The sequence below is a fragment of the Carettochelys insculpta genome, chromosome 3 (genome assembly GCF_033958435.1).
Source record: "Carettochelys insculpta isolate YL-2023 chromosome 3, ASM3395843v1, whole genome shotgun sequence".
Taxonomy (NCBI): Eukaryota; Metazoa; Chordata; order Testudines; family Carettochelyidae; genus Carettochelys; species Carettochelys insculpta.
The window spans coordinates 54,025,467-54,044,556 of NC_134139.1; the positions used below are offsets into that span (position 1 = coordinate 54,025,467).

A 19,090-nucleotide genomic window follows, 5' to 3' on the forward strand; every position below is an offset into this window, starting at 1 on the left:
CTAGTTGTTGGCTCTGTGTATCTTGCACTGTTTAATGAAAGTGTGTCTGGGAGGGGCCCTTTAAGGGAGCGACTTGCTGTTGAGTCCGCCCCGTGACCCTGTCTGCAGCTGTGCCTGGCTCCCTTATTTCGATGTGTGCTACTTTGGCGTGTAGACGTTCCCTCGCTGTGCCTATTTCGATGTTGGGCTGAGCAACGTCGAAGTTGAACATCGACGTTGCCAGCCCTGGAGGACGTGTAGACGTTATTCATCGAAATAGCCTATTTCGATGTCGCAACATCGAAATAAGCTATTTCAAAGTTGGGTGCACGTGTAGACGTAGCCTAGGTGGGGAAAATATTCTTGCTTGAGCCAGTTGCTTTCACATTTAAGGACTGGAGGTTTTCAGTGAGTGCACTAGTCCATGCTGTCTTTCTGGATATGAGGTCTATTGGCCTTTGCAGTTTGTTTCATGGCAATGAGAAATACTGTATCCTGACAAAATATGCTGTTGTCCAGCAACCTCGTTTAAGAATATTTCCACAGCTTTATGTCCTTAGTTTTCAAAGTTTAATCACCCTTGAGCTGCCAGTTTATGAAAGTCTGCTCAATTGAGTCAAATCTGGACATTCTTCCTCTCACAGACATAAGTGAGTGCGAAGAATATCTGTTCTTTTTGGGTGTCTGCTTTATTAAAAATATTCTGGTAAATCCTTAACACGCATTGTTATGCCATGGGCCTGCAGATGTGTATAACAATAGATTCCTGCATGGATTCTCAGTGTTTTATTTTTAATTAAATGAATTCAATGTCCATTGTAGGATCTAAAATTATAAACCAGATCTTCCTAAATTCCTCCCCTCCCTCTTTTTCTTTTAGTCCAAAAGCAGAGGCCAGTCATTACGGAGAATGGAAACTTTGACAACATTTCCTGTGATTTCCTGTTCAACTCATCCTTAAAAAGGTACTGTGGCTTATCTCAGCCATGTCATATAATACACATCCATCCTACTTCACAAAAGCAGAGAAAACAACCACGCCAGCACTGGTGAAAAACACATTACATGACATGCTGCAGGCTTTAAAAAAAAACCAAAAACAAAACAGCTTGTCTTTTTCCTGTCATAATAAAAATTATCTAAAACAAATGCAGAGCTGTCCAATTATAGTAGCTTGATCACAGTCCAATGGAATAATTGTGATGGATAAATAGAAAAAAACCTGTCCAGACACTGAACTAGTATTTGAACAGTTGGTATTTTAAACCTTCTTCCAGCATTTATATACAACATTTAGTAGCTGAGAAATAAGGAGCGAGATATGTTCCATTTCTACCCTTTTATTAATAAAATTAAAAATATACATGGCTTACTGTGTTTTTGAAATACTCCTTGTAAGGGCTGTGCAGAAGGAAATGTTAATGCTGACTCATAGGACATGCCACAGATAGACAGTTGTACACATATTATTATTAGTTGCAAGTAGGAACTATGGGTCAATTTGCTAATATAGTGAAGAACAGTGAAACATGTTTGTGACACACACGTACTACAGATCTTAGGCTTGATTCTTCTCTTGCGCTAGGCTAAATGAATAATTCTACAGAACTCAATGGAACTACCTGAGCATAGAGCCAATGTGTCTTCACAATCACATACACACAGAGTTTAGTGAGCTGCCTAATGGAACAAAAAAGATACTCAGTGTGTGAATGTGTTGTGGCCGACAAAACAGTAATGTCTCAGATCTATGATGGATGCCTAAGAGGAGTGCAAAATTTCTTTTTTTCCTGTCTGTCAAATTTGTGTCTATACAAACATTCTATTATTTAGCCCTTTTATAATACCTTTCATCCACAGATGTCAAAGCACTTGATGTCTTTGAGCGTCTGCTAACTCCCTTTTGCAAGCACCAGGGCATATCATCCAACCCTAACTTCTTACACGACTACTACTAACACTTTGCATATAACTCCCCCCAGTATCTGACAAACCTCAAGTGATATAGAGCCATTAACACCCTGAGAGGCACATTAGATATTATTATACTTCTTTCACAGACAGGTAAGTTAAGGCAGAAAGATACTTTAATAAATCCCACAGCTCCTGCAGCAAGTCAGTAGTGTAGCCAAGAACAGAACGCAGAAATCCTTGCATCAGATTCTCTGCTTCCCTGAGCTTCTACTTGGCACAGCAGAGTCAGAGGCCCTCATGGGCTGCAACTGACTCCTTGAGTGTGGCTGCATCTACACAAGCAAGTCCTTTCAAAAGGTTTTCAAAAGAAGGGGCTCTTCTGAAAGATCCCACAGTGTCTACACAAAAAAGGTGTTCTTTCAAAAGTAAATCAAAAGAACGTGGCGCTCCTTTGGAAATCGCTTTTCCTTTCCTGTTTCAGGAAGAGCACCCCCTTTCAAAAGCTTCTCTCAAAAGCAACTGTGTAGACACTCTGCAGGCCTTTTTTTTTTTTTTTCCAAAAGAGCAGTCCTCATGGGGCCTGACTTTTCAATCCCCAGCCCATTCTTCCAAACCAGCGGGGGCTATGTGGTCGCTCTCTTTCAAAAGAGCAAATCACTTTTTTGATCTGCTTTTCTGTGTGTGGACACACTCTCTCCAAAGAAGATCTGTCAGAAGAGATCTTCCGGAAGGGCTTCTTTTGAAAGATCTCTGTCGTGTAGATGTAGCCAGAGTGATTCTAGACTTAGGTCAGTGTAGCCTACAGACTGCTCTAAATTCTAACAGTTCTTTAAGTACCTAACTTCCATCAAAACCAAAGGGAGTTAGGCACCTAAATACTTTTGACAATCTGGGTCCAAAGGCCTATTGAGCAGGAACTGGTATCCAGGAACTGGAGTCCAATTTCCCAGCCACACCCTCCTCCCACCTCACTATTCTCCAGAGGAGTTTCCCCATCTCTAGTTGCTAGCTGGCTGGGAGCCAAATATGTGTGTGATGGGAAAGACGTTGGCACAGCGATCTGATAAGCCAGCTCTGATTGCTGAGAGCTCCCCCAGGCAAGAGGAATTCTCAGAGCAATGTTTCTTGTAAGCTCAGCACTTGGGCAGCTGCCCAGGAAAAATCCAGGTGCCGCCCAAATAACTGGTGGAGCACTAGGGCCACCCAAAGTGGGTAGCATGTGTTTCTACGGGTGATGCACAGCCACACATGGATTGATAAACATAACAAACTTTATTCTGCCTGTGGATGGAAAACATTAAGAGGGAACAGTGATGCTCAGTTGTCCTTGTGCCACTGAAGTAATGCAAATGGCACTGGAGTGCAACCAAATTTCATTTAAGACCAGTGCTTTTTTTGTGCCGGTACAGGCCAGTATTCCACACCGGCACCTTGGCAGCCCCAACCGTGGGATCCTCAGCTGCATGGCAGAGGACCCCGCCAGACCCATGGCTGGGAGCCAGCTGGGGCATGGAGCCCTGCTGGCAGCCCCAGCCACGGGAACTCTGGCTGTGGGCAGTGGGGGTCTCTGGCAGTCCTGCAGTGGGGAACCAGCTAGGACACAGAGCCCTGCCAGCAGCTCCCACCCCAGGGACCTGGCCAGGGGAACCCCAACAGGTCCCACAGCTTGGGAACCATGGAGAGGAAGGGGGGAAAGCCAGCTGAGTACCGTCTCCTCTTTTTTGTTACAAAAAAAAAAAGCATTGTTTAAGACTCTTATTCCTACTCCTTTATGTTACTCACTGGCTGACTCTCTCTCCTTGGAATGGTCAGAAATATAATTTTCTTGTGACACAAACACTCACACTTCATGAAGAGTTGTCAACTCTCAACATTAGGTTGGACTTGTATTTCCTGCTAGTTGATGTGTGGTCATTCTTCTTATAAAATATAACCAAATTCACTCTCAATTACAGCGAGATAAATGGGGAGTAGGTCAGTTGATTTATGTGGAATTACTCCATATTCAGTTATGTACTCGTGTTTTCTATTATGCAGCTGGACTGTCTGCTGGGAAGAATAAACAAAAGAGTATTTTCCACCAGAAAGCTGTAAGCACGGTTGCAGAGGTAGATAAACAGGGACAGGTACACCTGTTTTGAAAATTCATTTTTAACCCACAGCAAAAACTTTCTTAAGCAACCCCTCAAGAGACTGGCAAAGACTGGTTATTTAACAGAGATGGATCCTGCAACAAAAGTGGGACAGAATTCCATCTGGGATTATTGCTGCTGTTACTGTTGGACAGGATGCTGTACTGGTAGATGTCACCTCAGTTTTGCAGACATGTACAGTGTGTTCTTAGTTAGAATATATGTATTATTAACTGATCACTACACTGTACAGAAACATACTAGAAAACACACTAACTTTGAGAATCATGAAGTTTCTCTTCCCAAAACATTCACGTCCTCTGTTGAGTCGTTTACACACCTTGAGCTCTGTGCCCTGCTTTCGTTATTTGTCTCCAGTCTGCTTCTTAAACATATAGGTTTGGAGTCCGCAAACTCCTTCTCAGTTGACTCGTCCTGCTAATGTAAGAGGCAATGTTCTTCTGAGTAAGGGCTATTTACATGAGTAAGGATTTGGAGCTTCAGGTGCTTGTATATTATCTTCTCAGCCCACTTCAGTGTCTCTCCTATGACGCAATGGTTTTGTTTACGAGCAGTGGGTCTAAACTTAGAGGAGAAGGACTGGCATTCTGGTCCTACTTCCACTGATGTCAACAGGAGGTTTGCCACTGACTTAGACCTTTTGTGATTTTTTAAGAATTTTACCTTTTGCTGTTATTCTGTGTTTGTGTAACACCATACACAAAGGGGTTCTGATCCATGATTAGGGCTCCTATGCATTACAGTAACAAAACAAAATAACAACACTAATTAAAATAATAGAACTGATCTTGTGAAAGAAATATTATTCCCTCAGCCCTCCATGTTTTTACACAGCAAGACTAAGACTCCATCGGACCAAACAGTTTACTATGTGACCTGCTTAGATTGGCAGCTGCCACTTAGTCTAACTGATGTACAGAATAGGCCTATCTTCCACAGGTGACTTGATGGAAAAACGAGGACACAGACCATTATCTGCTTTTAGCCTTTATGTGGTTCCAAGGCTGGAAACAATAAATCTCCCGCCTTATGTAAAGATAATGAAAATAGATTTGTTTTTAAGTTTTTCCCTCTTTCTTTCCATTTTAATTAACCACTCCCTATATGATTAAAAGAGTGATGTTGTTTATAACATACACAGGAGAAATGTAGACCAAGATGTCATATTTTCTAACTCTTTAAAATAACACTACATTATTCTAAGGTCCCATGTGGATTTTTGCATAAATGTAGCTACATCAATGCCAGCTTGCAGTACAGATGGCCTGCACTGGCATAAAATTGGGCTTGCATTCATGTGACCTACCTTGGCAAATTAACCTGAGGTAGGATGCATAGAGGTAAGCCACCTTTTGCACCAGGGCAGTGGGTCTGTATTAGAACTTTCTACTAGAGTAAGCACACTAACTTGGTTGCATTGGTGCAAAATCCCTCGGCTAGGACATGGTCTAAAATATACACACACAGCTATGCGGATATATAGTAGCAACACACGTGAACATGCCAATGCTGGAGAATACATAAGATTTTTTAAAGTGAAACTTTTAGAAATCTTCACTTGTTTCTGATTAAGATAAAATATTACATACACACCTGCCAAATGCAGAGAGTGGGAGCCAGAAATGGTCCAATCCTGCAAACACACAAGAGTAACTTTACTCACACTAATCTCAATATGTCTGCTTCTATAAGTAAGGGTACCCACAGCCCTTGGAAGCCACGGCCCCTCTGGCTAGAGATACTGCAGAAAAAGTTGCTCTTTTTGTGGAAAGAGTCGACCCTCTCTTTTCCTGCATAGTGACTAGAAAAACAGAAACATGCTCATTTTTAGTGGCTCGCTCTGTCTTAGTGTACATCTCTGAGGTTGGCGATCCACACCTCCAGCAGACTCAAAGAACTTTTTCTCCCCCTCCCCACTCCCGTTCAATACAGAGGCTACATCTTTACTGCAAAAAAGAAGCATGGTTTTACATCAAGATCGCTATCGCAGTATAAAATCCTAGCAGAGGCAAGTCCTGGGTTGTTTTTACCTCAGGGTAGCTAGTTGAGGTCAACCCTATAACCACCAGCTAGTGTTATCTTGGACTAGTTACACAAAGGTAAAACCTGCAGTGCATTATGTCTGCCAGGGATTTTACACTGTGATAGCCATCTCAGATTGCTCATCTTGCTCTTAAGATCAGCTCTTTTTGCAGCCAGGAGCCTGTTCTTGGTGCCAAATGGGGTCCGAGTGTGAAATGGCTGTATTATGTATCCCCTTTCTAGACTCACATTTAGGATGCTATCTTACAGAAATACAGGCATCTACTCTCAGGATCCTGACTCTCCATTGTCCTGCATCTTTCATCATTTCCACCAGCGCAAAGCGGGTAATACATAAAACACTACTCGACTGGAAATGTAGTGATTTGCACCTGCTTTCTATAGCAGCAACGAAGGGTCCTGTGGCACCTTATAGACTAACAGAAAAGTTTAGAGCATGAGCTTTCGTGAGTTAACTCACTTCTTCAGATGCTGGTCCTGGAAAACTGCAAGGCCAGGTATAAATAGGCCACAGCAAGGCTGGGGATAACACGGTTAGCTCAGTCAGGAAGGCTGAGTTGTATTGTCATCAGTAGATCTGGAGGTGTGAACTCCAAGAGAGGGGAGTTCTTTCTGCTTTCTATAGAGGCAAATGGTCACCAAGGAGCAGGACAGGGCAGTCTCTGGGTCCAAGTCCTGATATCACTTTGAGAGATATGCATCCCTGGGTAAAAGGACAGTACAACACACAATTAAGCACCACTTAAGAGCCAAGTCTTTGAAATAGGGTGTAAATGGGAGTGAAATGGCCTTAAACACACTAGTTTTGGACAAAAAGCAGTCAAGTAGCACTTTAAAGACTAGCAAAATAGTTTATTAGGTGAGCTTTCGTGGGACAGACCCACTTTGTCAGACCATAGCCAGACTGTTCTGGAGTCTGTTCTGGTCTGGCTATGGTCTGAAGAAGTGGGTCTGTCCCACGAAAGCTCACCTAATAAACTATTTTGCTCATCTTTAAAGTGCTACTTGACTGCTTTTTGTTTTGATTGTGTATAGACTAGCACGGCTTCCTCTCCGTTACTATTCAACATGCAAGGCTTTAGCTTTGGACAGAGCCGCTGCAGAGAGGTGCATTTAACCCTCTCAGTACTGGAATGAGGACCCTTTAAAACATGGGTGTCCAACCTTTTGGCTTGCCTGGGCCGCATTGAGTGAAGAGGAATTGTCTTGGGCTGCATATAAAATATATAATATAGTTAATGTATATAAATCACATAATAATGTTAAAAGTTTACAGTCTTGTGGGGCTGCATTACTAGCTGTCCAGGGCTGCATGCGGCCCGTGGGCTGGACACGCCTGCTTTAAAAGGAAAGATTATAAAAAAAGCATCCTAGGTTTGACGATTAATTTGAACCTACCTTGTTTTGAAGCTTTTTACAATATTGCTTTCCTGGTGCCTAACCTCAAACTGCACCATGAGCCTTGGAAGCTCGGCAGTCTGTGTACTAGATGCAAACAGCAGCCCCTGTACGGGTTAGGCGATGACCCAGGGATGTTCTTTGTGAAAAGGAAGTGAAGTTGAGGTTTTTTAAATAGCGCACCAAGTTATACATAGTAAGATCGAGCTGAAGGAGTGGAAAAAATGGATCGTGTATCTTTAACCCACAGAAGAAACATTGCTGGTTAACAATGGAAACTTTTTCAGTGTTTCCCTCCAGCGGCCCTGCCAAGCAATAGAAAGGAAAGCAAAAAAAAAAAAAATGAAGCTTGTTCCGCTGAGTTCAACCCCAGACAGGCTCACGACTTCCTTCCTGCCTTGCTACCCACCCCCCCGCCTCGCCTCCCTCCCTCCCTTGCTCTTTCTCTTTCCCTCGCACATTGCACAAACCGTCGAGAAGCTGCAGAGCGGAGCGCCGCGAGGCGGATGGCGCTGTTGGCGGGGCCAGGGCAGTAAAGCAGCCGCCCGACCGCGCCAGGAAGGCGAGCGAAGCAGCCTCGGCGTTAGGAGCCCCTGCCGGGCAGCCTGGGGACGGGCTCCAGTTTCAAAGCGGGCGCTGGGGGAGGAAATGAGCCTCGGAGCGCTCCTAAGGGCGCCGCGGGCGCTGCAGGCGGGTGGCAGCTGAGGGGTGCGAATGAGTCCCTGAGGTACCAGGTAAGGGTGGACTTTTCTCCACCGACTGTGCATCGCCCCCCCGCCCGCCGTCCCCCGGGGCTTTCTGGCGGCGCAGCCGCGCTCTCCGCAGCCGGGAAGACCGGCAGGACGGGGCGGGACAAGTGGCACTTAGTTTCCAAACGCGCCTGACACAGGCCTCCCGGGAAATGCCCTTTCAAGCCCCCCCCCCCCCCCCCCGGCTTAGCTCGCTCCTTGCGCCGCAGGCAGAGGCAGAGGAGCTGCCTTCTCAGGCCAGGGGGCGCGCCGGGGCGAGAGGGCGGGGACCGCACGCGCGTGTTTGCAAAGCGGGTTGTGGTGGGCAGAGGCAGCGCGATGGCTTTCCTGGGACACGCGTGGAGCGAGCTTCCAAGGAGACTAGCCTGGGGCGCGCTCAGGAGCTCCGCGGCGAGTGGGCAGCAAAAGGCCGCCGCGCGGTGCCGCTGCGGGCGGGAGCTGAGTGCGAGAGGTTCCCAGATTGTTTTCCCACCCTGGAGCAGGAGAGGCGCGTTCCACCGTGTGCTCCCCCCCCGACCGCTAGGACAGAGATGGGCCGGTGCAGCCCCCTACCGTTTGCACACCGTCGGCTGGTGTGAGCAGCGGGCTGTAATTGTAGCGCTGCCCAGGCGCCCGGCTAATATTCGGTGCACGCCGTTATACGTGCATACACCGCTGCGAATGTTACCCTGGAGCCGTGCCTGGTAATTAATCTTAATGCACGACAGGAAAGGTATTTTGGCGCATAGACCGCACAAAGACACCCGCAAGTACACGGGGACAGTTGCACACAGTTGCATTCAGAGACACGCCTCCAGCTCGCGGGTGCACACGGGCATGTAAACAAACAGTTACACACATGAACCAAACGCAGGCGCGGTCCTGCTGCGTAGAATTCAAATGCTCCATCGTGAAGGGAAGGCTGCAGTTCTTGCTACCCACCCTGGCAAAGGGACTCACAGAGCTAATCCAAACAAAGACACACGGGAGCGCACATGGGCAGAGGGGGACACACCCAGGGAGAATCATATCGCACACAGAAGAGCAGGCAGAGCAGCAAGCACCCATCCCGATGTCCATGTAAGGAACACAAGCTAGGCGTGACTGTAGGGAAGGCTGTAATCCAAGGCCTGCATACATGAACATACATCACAAATAGCTGACTCCTGGCAGGGAAACACGTCTGGATCTGGCAGACCTGAAAACTGCACAGAGCCCTGCAGATGTGCACAACCAGGGGGAGAGAACAGCAGACACGTGGGTGGGTCTGTAATAAACAAAGGCGGGCAAAGGCTGTGACCCTGAAAAGAAACACTCCAAGCAGAGCCTCCTTTGATTTGGATGTCCTACCAAGGCGGCCATGTACCCAGCCGCTCCACAGCCCTGCAGACACAACGCCACACCAGAGCTTACACATGTGTCAGCCCAAATCTTTTAGGTGACAACTTAAGAACTGTTATGCGGCAGTGTTGTTCTGGTGCCTTATGGGAGTTGTAGTTGTGTGCAGCAACACCCCCCCCGCGGCCCCCCCACTTGTCTGTAGGCTGGGCTTTCTGGTCGCATGAGACCTAACTGTTTGCCCACTTGCTTAGCTGACCTATCCCACGTGACGTACCTGTAGTGGAGAGAGCAGAAAGCAGACGTGCTGGTGAAAGCAGTTGTTGGTTTGAAGCCCCAGTTTTCCACAGTGTTAGTGGGAGAATTTGGGTCGGGTAGTGCTAATAGATGGAGGGCATACACGCCTGCACGAGGCAATAGAAACACACAGGCAGCAGTTACACAGCGCCAGCCCGAAAGCCCTGCAAACGCCCAATGAACAGCTGTCACCCAGCAGAGTGACATGCACATCCGAGGCAGTAGGCAGAGAGAGAGAGAGTGTGTGTGTGTGTGTGCGTGCACGCGTCGCAGGCCCTCACACCATACTCTGCTGCGAGTATCTCTGGCGCACTCCATACCCAGGTCCCAGCCACAAGGGGATGGGGACGCGCAGTCCTTGGCACACACGTGGCGAGACACTTGGCCGGAGAGCAAAACATGTACAGACATGCCAGAGCCGTGCAGTGAATGACCCGGGCCCGCCGCTGCACACACGCGGGGGGGAGGGGGAGGCACACAGGCTCCACGCTCAGAGACAGCCCCAGCCCAGCAAACCGGAGCTGCTCATCCCCATGCTTGGCCCCGGGCTGAGCCTGCAGCCCCGGCGCCTCGCCCCGAGCCAGTCGCGCAGGTTGTTGCCTTGGGCTCACCTCTCCTTCTCTCTTTCCTCTGCAGCGGATTTGTTTATGGAGCTTTGGGCCCGGGCCAAGGCAGCTCCTGAGTGCCCCACTGGCTGGCCAGGCAATGGTGCGGCCCCCAGGCCAGGGAGGAGCCCGGCCGCCCCGCAGCGGCTGACCCAGCAGGAGGAGGAGCAGGCGGCTTCCCCCGCGAGCGCCTGGCCGCCCTACTATGGCCGTGTACTGCTATGCGCTCAATAGCCTGGTGATGATGAATAGCAGCAAGGAGGCAAAGAGTGGTGGGAGCGGGAGCACAACGCCCCCTCCCCGGGGACAGGCGCTGCAGGTCCCGGAGCGGCGTGGTACCTGCTCCCCACTCGCCACGCTCAGCCCGGGCGCCCGGAGCCCCAGCTGCCCCCGGCGGAGCTCGGCGTTCCTCTTCCCCCCCGCGGAGCAGCCGCCTGCCGAGGAGGCAGGGAGCAGCGGCAGGCCCCTCAGCCCCAGCCGGTGGGGAAGGGAGGAGCCGGCAGGGCCCCACCAGCGGGAGCTGCAGCACGTGCAGGTGAACCAGAGAGTGGGGCTCTTCGAGGCGCACATCCAGGCTGCCCTCCGCAGCCCGCGGCTGGGCCGGAGATTGGTGTCCCCCCTGGTGCTCCGCAGCCCGCCCCCTGGCGGAGCCCCCCGGGTGGAGGACAAGAGCCCGGCAAGCCCCCTACCACAGGCGGAGCGCAGGGGCCGTGCAGTGCTGGCTCCAGGGGGGGCGGAGCGGGCAGGCGAGCCCCCCAGGGCACAGGGGGGCGGGGAGGTAGAGCAGGGGGGCGGGTTCCCTGGGGTGCAGGGGTCAGGGCACAATGGAGCGCAGAGCACAGGGGAGCTGGAGAGGGGGAGCAGGGCCCTGGGTGCGCCTGGTACAGAGGGGGATGGCGGGGGGCCGGGGCCGGAGGCGGCGCGGAAGAGAAGCGGGGCTGGTGAAAAGCAGGGACAGGAGGAGCTAGGGAAGTGGAGTGGGTCCCCGAGGGCGCAGAACTCCGCAGTGATGGAGAGGGGCGCGCAGGGCTTGGAGAGCTGGGAGGAGGTGCGCACAGTGTTGGGCTCAGCAGTCAGGGAGACGAGGAGCGAGCCTGACAGAGCACAGGGCTCCAGGGTGATGGAGCGAGGGGCCGGGGCGCCCAGCACGCAGGGCTCCAGGGAGATGGAGATGGGCAGCGCCTCCCTAGAAACTCAGGGTGAGTCACCACAGGAGGGGAGCCAGAACTGTGGAACCCAGGGCTCGGACTCTTCACTAGCCCCGGACCAAGGAAGGGGTGAAGAGCAGCATTGCCCCCCGACGCCTGGCTGTTGCGGGGATCTTGGGAGCCCGCCTGCCCGAGCCGGTCCTGCAGAGGAGCTGTTCCCAGTGCCTGAGAGCTCCTTGGGGGCAGAGGATCAAGCCTGTGCCCCGCTGCGGCAGGACCACCCTGGAGACCCTCAGAGTCTGGTGACAGACACACCCACAGAACAAAAGGGGAAGCCCCCTGGGGAGGGCTGCTGTGGGAGCAGCATTCCTGCTGTTATCATTACTGACCTTGGGGGTCAGGAGGAGGAGACCGGGGAGAGTCCCCGAGTGAACATGCCCATCCGGAAGCTCTCTTCTTCTTCGGCTTCTTCCACTGGCTTCTCCTCATCCTGGGAGGAGTCCGAGGAGGACATGTCCAGTGACCCTGAGCGCACCTTGGATCAAGCCCAGGCCTTCCTGCAGACCCTGGACCAGCACAAACCCAGAGTGGTAAGTCCTGTTCACAGCAGCTTCCTTGGGGTTCTGGTTCCCTGTGCTGGCTCTAGGGCTGGTACCCCAGGCTGCACCATGGCTCCTTCCCTTAATTCTGAGACTAGCCTCCCTAACTGTGACCCACCCACAATCTTCTCCTGCACCCTGACTTCCCCCGCTCCTGGAGTTTGGCTGCACCAGGGCCGGACTGTTTTATGCTGAAGAAAGGTCTGACAGGTAGGGGCCACACTGGGTGGGGTAGCTGAGGTCTGGTAAAAGGATACTCTTGCCCCAGAACCTTTAGGAACCACTTTTCTATTCCACTCATCACCACATCTAGTTACGTAAAAGATCTGCCTATTGCACTTTATCTCAGCTGGGGCACTGCCTGGTTAGCCACCATTAACCATAAAGCCTGGTGCTTATTAAACTCTGATGAAAGACAAAGCCAGAGTCAAATGCTGTTGTCGATCGGTAGATGTTTAAGAGAAGCTCGCAGTTATCTAAGAGAAACTTTCTCTCTTGGTCTCACAGGGGCAAAACCCATCACCGTGCTGTAACAGCAAACAGTAACAGTACACTGATGGTCATCACCTACTTTTAGAAGAGATAATATATTGCACAGCCCATTGAAATGCCTGGTCTTGTAATACTTGGGCAAAATTCCTAACCAAGAGCTGCAGGCTGGAATTTACCTAGAACTATTTAGTACTGTTGTAACTGCAGACTCTGATGTGGTTCTTTTTCTTCTCTCTGGCACCAGTTGTACACTAGTGTAACTTCAGTGGCTTCAGAGGATTGTCCCCTGATTCACTTGCACACTTCTGAATTCAATGCCAGTTGGCCAAGTCTACTATCTGTCCATCCTGCTGCTCACTTCCACACCTTCCACATACGTGTAACAGCAATATTGAAATCCCTAGTACGTTTCTTTGACTCTCTGGCACATGCCCATTTTTGGAGTAAAAACATTGCTTACAATAGTATTTAAGATGTTTATTGGTTTTATATTTATATTTATTTGAGGTTGGTTTGGGGATTTATTTGGTTGGTTGGTTTGGGGTTGCTTAGGGTTTTTTGGGGTACGTGGGAGTGTCAGTGTTTTGAGTGTCTTTCTTGTGATGGTGGAAAAGCCTTTTCAAAGAAGAAGGTGTTTCTTAAAGATGGGAAGACTGTGCGTTCACCTGATCTCCTCTGAAAGATTGTTCCAGGGCTGAAGCCTCTGGACAAAGTGTGCTTTTTTCTTAGTTCTCACATGCTTGGTGCTGGGCATTGTGAAATGAATTGCCCCAGAGGAGCAATGTCACAGTGGCTCAGTGATTGAAATTTGGTCTTTAATATAGCTGGGTTTGATCCACTAATTGCTTTGACATTTGGGACTGAAGCTTTTAAACTGTCAAATCCCCTGAAAGATTCAGGACACTCAGAACTGTCAGTACTGCTAACAGGAGATGAGAGCATTCATTAATCCTAATAGACCACCTGGAGCATCCTCATGATTTGGTCCATTATGTTGAAACAATCTCGGGCACGTGGTAGTGGAAACTTCTGCAGACTTTGGTGGCATAAGGATGAGTACAGCATAAGAATCTGAACTGAAAAGAAGGATCAAGCCCCCAGAGGAGGGATGCTGTGTGGTCTGTGAACAACTATCAGGCTGAAACATAAATGAAAAACACCTTTTTTCAGCTGCCTGCTTCTTCTCATAGCAGGGATCCCGGCTCAATTCAGTACAGGACAGAGAAGCATTTGGGCAGAAACACTGTTGGCAAAGTTATGAATACTGTAGCTCTTCATGTTTCCAAATAGTTAGACATATTTAGATCCGTTGAGTCACTCTCTGGGCTCCGGGCTGTGTGATATTCCTGTAGCTGACAAATGTTTGTTCTGTGAATACTAGTTTTAGTAATCTCTGCTTATTCACTGTCCATCACTGGCAATGTTTATCAGCAGTAAGTCCCACTGAGCCTGCACTGCTGACAGTTGAGTGCTTGTCCAGCTTTCTGGAGGCTCAAAACTGTTCTTGTGCGAAAGTGGCAGAGAAAAAATACAAAGCTTTGTTTCATCCTTACTAGTGGGCAAGCCACTCACCTAATAAACTATTTTGCTAGTCTTTAAAGTGCTACTTGACTGCTTTTTGTTTTGATAGTGTATAGACTAGCACGGCTTCCTCTCTGTCACTTTCTAAGCTGTTTCACTGCTGAAGAATTGGCCTGACTCTAAAGCCCTTTGAAGTCAGTGGAGAGGCTCCTCTTGACTTCGGCGAACTTTGGTCATGCCCGAAGGTCTAGCAGTAAGCTTGTTAGTGTAGTCTGGTTAACTTGTATTATCACAGGGCCAGAGTCTGATCTAAGTTTAGTGAAACATCAGTGGAACTCCATTGACTGCAGTTTGATAACTTCAGTGTAAGTGATACCAGACTCTGGCCCCAAGCATCTCCTGAAAATCTGGGGGAGGTTAGCCAGTACTTCTTTTTGTTTGGATAATCCCCATACTGCTTGCTGGTTTGCAGCCTCTATGGGGATTCCCTATAATGGCATGAAGTTGCATTATGGGCTTGAATCCCTGCTTTGCAGTATAGTATAATATAGTATCAGTTTTTAGCCCCGCTGAGTTCAGTGGTGGTGTGCTGAAGCACTCACTGCTCCGAAGGTCCAGTTCAGGGAATCTGCATCTGCAATGAGTGGGATTTGCAGGGATAGGAAAGGTTGCGGCACCCCAGAAAGAGGTATGAACCATCGGAAAGTGCTTCTCGCTGGAGGTAGGTTCAGAGGTGCACGTTTCATGTTGGGCGTTTATAGAATCAGTATACAGCAGGCTCACTTCTGCCCTTCCTTTCTGGTGGCTGTCTGGCTGGACACCCTGTCTGGGATGTCCGGCTGTTTACTGTAGTTCCTCTCTGTGTTTTTTTTTGTATGCTAGGGCAGGCAACTTCCTTCAGCTGGACTTCAGAACTCAAGCTGTGTTGCTATTGCCAATAGGCGGCTGTCTACTACATGGCTGTCTACCTGTATTTTGTAATCCTCACTCTAAGGCTGGCCTGTCAGACACTAACCACCAAATGATTGGGAGCATTAAGTTGTTTATCATGAAGAATGTGGACACCTTAGTCCTCTGCTCCTGAGACAAGACCCATTGAATTCGGAATTAGGGATGTTAACAGTTAACCAGTTGACCTGTTAACTGCTAGGGGCTGGAGCAGTCCCCGGCCCCATGTGGACAGAAGGTTGCTCCACCTCTGCAGGACCGCCGCAGGTGGGGGACACTCCAGTGTGGCCAGAGCAGCCCCCATCTGTGGTGGCCTGGCAGTTGGGGAAGGAAATGCTGAGGAGTCTGCTTCAGCCTAGACAAGCTGGAGTGGCCCCCCTGCTTTGGACAGGAGTGCTTCACCCTGGCTGGAGCACTGAGAAGTGGGGCTGCTCTGACTGGGCTGGAGCACTCCTGCCCATGGCAGACAGGGGACCAGGGCTGCTCTGGCCTTGCTGGAGTGCCCCCACCTCCACAGCAGCACTGCCCGCAGGGAAGTTCCAGCTGGGCCGGAGCAGCCTGGGTCCCTGGCAGGTGTGAGGTGTGGTTGAGGAGGCCTCCCCACCCCACTTAATTGGTTAACCAATTAAATGGTAGGTTAGCTTATGATTTAACCAGTTAACCAATTAAATGGTATTTTACATTGCTATTCAGAATGGTATTTCCCATGTAACTCAGCAGCTAGGTCCCTCCTCACCTCCCCGATCCTCCCCACCTTTGACGGACTCCTATCTCTGCTGTTCCAGTCAACTGGCTGTGCTGCCTGTCTGTAAAGTGTGTTGAGGCCCTGCAGGATGAATGGGGTTAGAGACGACTGACAGAAGATGTTGAGGCGTGTGCTAGTAATTCTCGTGAAATGACAATAAGCGAAGCAGACCTTTTTTAATAGGAGCTCCTCCCGAGGTTTAAATAAAGCGTAAAACGGAGTGAGGGTTTCAGGCACCGCGGTTTTTACTGGGCTGCAGCAAGTTGCTTGGGGGAAACCCCACCCCTCTTTGTGCAAGCTTGCAAGGCTCAACAGGCAGCAGAGCTATTGCACGTTTTGAGCAATGTAGGAGGAAGTGTCTGTCCAGGAGAATTGGCAACCTCATGCGCCCCAGAGCAGTGTGCCACACACAGAGCCTCCGGGCCCGCAATGTGGGATTGTGGGCAGGTGGGGGAAGAAATGGGAGTGTGGCCCGTGGATCCACATGTTATGCAATCCAGCAGCTGTGCCGGCCTGGGGGTTGTCTAGTAGCCTGTCTTTTGTCACACAGGTGCTACGCTTAGGAGGTGAGGAGGGGACTTAGTGTACCAGAAGCTGAGCCAATCCAACCCCTATTAGAGACCATGCAGCTGCACAGGAACAGCTGGGGGAGGGGAGGAAAAGATGATCAGGCCCCTGCATCGGATTTCCCTTTCCTTAGGCACCTGATCCTCCTGTCCCAGGAGAGTATAACTCCCATTGCCTTCAGTGGAGAATATGGCCCTGCACGTGTTTCTTTCCCAAAGGGGCTATTCTCCTGCCACCGGATCTGAGTAACTGCTGCTGAAGTCAATAGAATTACTCATGTCTTGCAGCCGGAGACCTGGGCCCCTGCAGCTGGTTAACTCACCACCGTGGTTCTTAAGCAAAAGATTTTGCTGCAACTTGCTATTGCCCACTGTTGCCATGTGCTGATCACTATGGTGAGTCAGTGCTATCCCAGCAAAATCCTCAATCACTCACCTGCCAGAGAGAAGCAACATGCAGTTCGTCATAACATCATTTAACTATTTCCCTTATGAGAATGAAGGCTTTGAATCCCCAGCCCCTGGAAAAAATAGAACGAGATGCTGTTAGGCATTCTTCTTCTTAGCCTTCCCCTGCACTAGTGCAGAAACCAAGGGACTCTGAACCCTGAAGTGTTGCAATCACAGAACTTGCCGCCTGTTGCAGAACGCTGCCTCCCTCAGCAAGCATGGTGTCACTCTCCCAGCAAGCCTCACCGTTCGCCCGGGGCGTGGAGTTTCCATTAACGTGAGCTAAATAGCAAGAGCTTTTGCAAAGGGCCCATGTGATTACTGTAGCTATTTGTCTGTGACTGGCAGGGACTGTAAAATATTTCTGAAATGAGGCAATGTAAGCCGTGAGTAGCTGCAGTCGAGTGCCAGGCACACCCCACGCTGTCTAAGGGGCTAGAAAGCAGTCTCTGACAGCAGCGCGTCTGATATGCTCCCTTAAAAGAAATCCATCAAATTCAGTCATTCAATCATAGACCTGTCAGGGGTGGTCAGAGACTCCGGACCATGTGTGGTCATGCCATGAGGGCAGGGGACTGAACTTGATGACCTCTTGCGGTCCCTTCCAATTCTAACGTTCAATGATTCTGTGATTCCCATCCAACATGTTACTTTAATTAGGAAGGGGCTGTGCAGTAGTAAGTGTTTCCCTGGGGGGTTTGCTGGGGACGATGCTGAGTAGAGCCCCATGTCTCGCCTTCCTCTCAGACCATGTTCGCTAAACCTGCATGACCCCAGTGCACTGTGGCCCGCTGGAGGCACTATCAGAGCCTAAAGAAGGTGGATGATACCATTTTGACTCCCCTCTCATCAGCAGTTTTGTTTTTTTTTTTGCCAATGGAGGAAGATTTCTACTGCATTCATCCACTCCACGTCCTAGAGCTGTGGTTCCCAACCTTTTCAGTAACATGGCACACTTCAGTGAGACAAACAATTCCACGGCACACCCATTATTTCAGCTGAATCCGTTGCTCATAAACATCACATTTTCTTACATTTACTGGGGTTACAGTCTTACTAGAGAGGTTTGCAACACAGTAGTGTGTGCAACAAGCTCAACAAGGATCAAATGCATTTATGTTTCAGATCCACCACAGAACACCTCATCTTCCACAGCGAGCACAGACACACTTTCAAAATCTGCTCAACTCCACTATTTCTAACTACGCATAACCCTAAATCTGTTCCACACACAGCATTTGGTTCTGGCAAATTTGGCCTGTTCACTTTATTCTTAAAAGTGTAATTTTTATTAAATAATTGAACTGATAAATAATTGAAATTCATTGGATCAGAGCAAAGTGCTTTAGGGATTTGCTAGGGATATTGAGTAACTAAGTAATCTCTTTAGTGGTTCTTCAGTTACTTGTGGGGGGGGGCGCAGAGGAGGGGAAGCAGCTCCAGAGAGCAGGCTCCCCTGCCAGCCAGTCCGTTGGAGCTCAGACACAGCATTTAAGCCATGCTCCAACTCCAACAAGCACCCGCCCTGCCACAGTGAGGTGGGGAGGCTCCCAGCCAGCCCATTAGGGCTGGGAAGCATCATTTCAGCTGCCTCCTGGCGTGAATGGGCTCCAGCAGGGATGGCATTTCCCCTCGTGGTGGCTCTGCAAGGAGCCACCATTGGGGGAAAGTGACCAACTCTGCAACCCCTGGGGCTCGGGCAGCTGTGCTGCTTCAGCCCCAGCTGGCATGGGGTCATCAATTTTCACTCGCAGTGGCTCTGCAGAGTCACGGCGCAATGCAATTGATGAAATTTCATGGCACGCTTGGACAGCTATCACGGCACACCAGTATGTTGTGGCACAGTGGCTGAAAACCATTCTTCTATAGCCTGGGGACTATATGGCACTTACTGGACTTTTTGGTTATAAACCCATGTTTACCAGCATATCTATTCATGCTGGTGTTTTTGAGCAATTCCATGCTGAAAGTATTTATTAAAAAAGCTGTGGAGGCTTCTGAGAACTCTTCCTTGGGGATTCTAATGCTGTGTTGCACAGTTTTGTAACCCTGATGCCTGCAGAATAATTAAGATCAAGCTTTTCAAAATAGCCCACTCCTTTTGGGTGCCCAACTTAAGCCACTGTAGGCCAACCACCCACTGATGCCCACTGGAGTTGTAGGCAC

General features: G+C 49.5%; 1 protein-coding gene and 1 long non-coding RNA gene across 2 annotated transcripts in view; one reads left to right on the forward strand and one right to left on the reverse strand.

Annotated features, from left to right (window-relative positions):
• Positions 1-1,317: 1,317 nt before the first annotated feature.
• Positions 1,318-8,073, reverse strand: LOC142011049 (uncharacterized). Its single transcript, XR_012644946.1, has 4 exons — positions 7,958-8,073; positions 6,550-6,792; positions 5,640-5,679; positions 1,318-4,776 (listed from the first exon to the last, which is right to left on the reverse strand). It is a non-coding gene; the product is annotated as an uncharacterized LOC142011049 (long non-coding RNA).
• ITPKB (inositol-trisphosphate 3-kinase B) overlaps positions 7,923-19,090 on the forward strand; it is a 105,216-nt gene continuing 94,048 nt past the window's right edge. The window contains exons 1-2 of the mRNA XM_074989874.1: positions 7,923-8,221; positions 10,487-12,193. Of these exons, the coding sequence (XP_074845975.1) occupies positions 10,661-12,193 (1,533 nt within the window). The 5' untranslated portion in view covers positions 7,923-8,221; positions 10,487-10,660. The remainder of the gene's footprint in view (positions 8,222-10,486; positions 12,194-19,090) is intronic.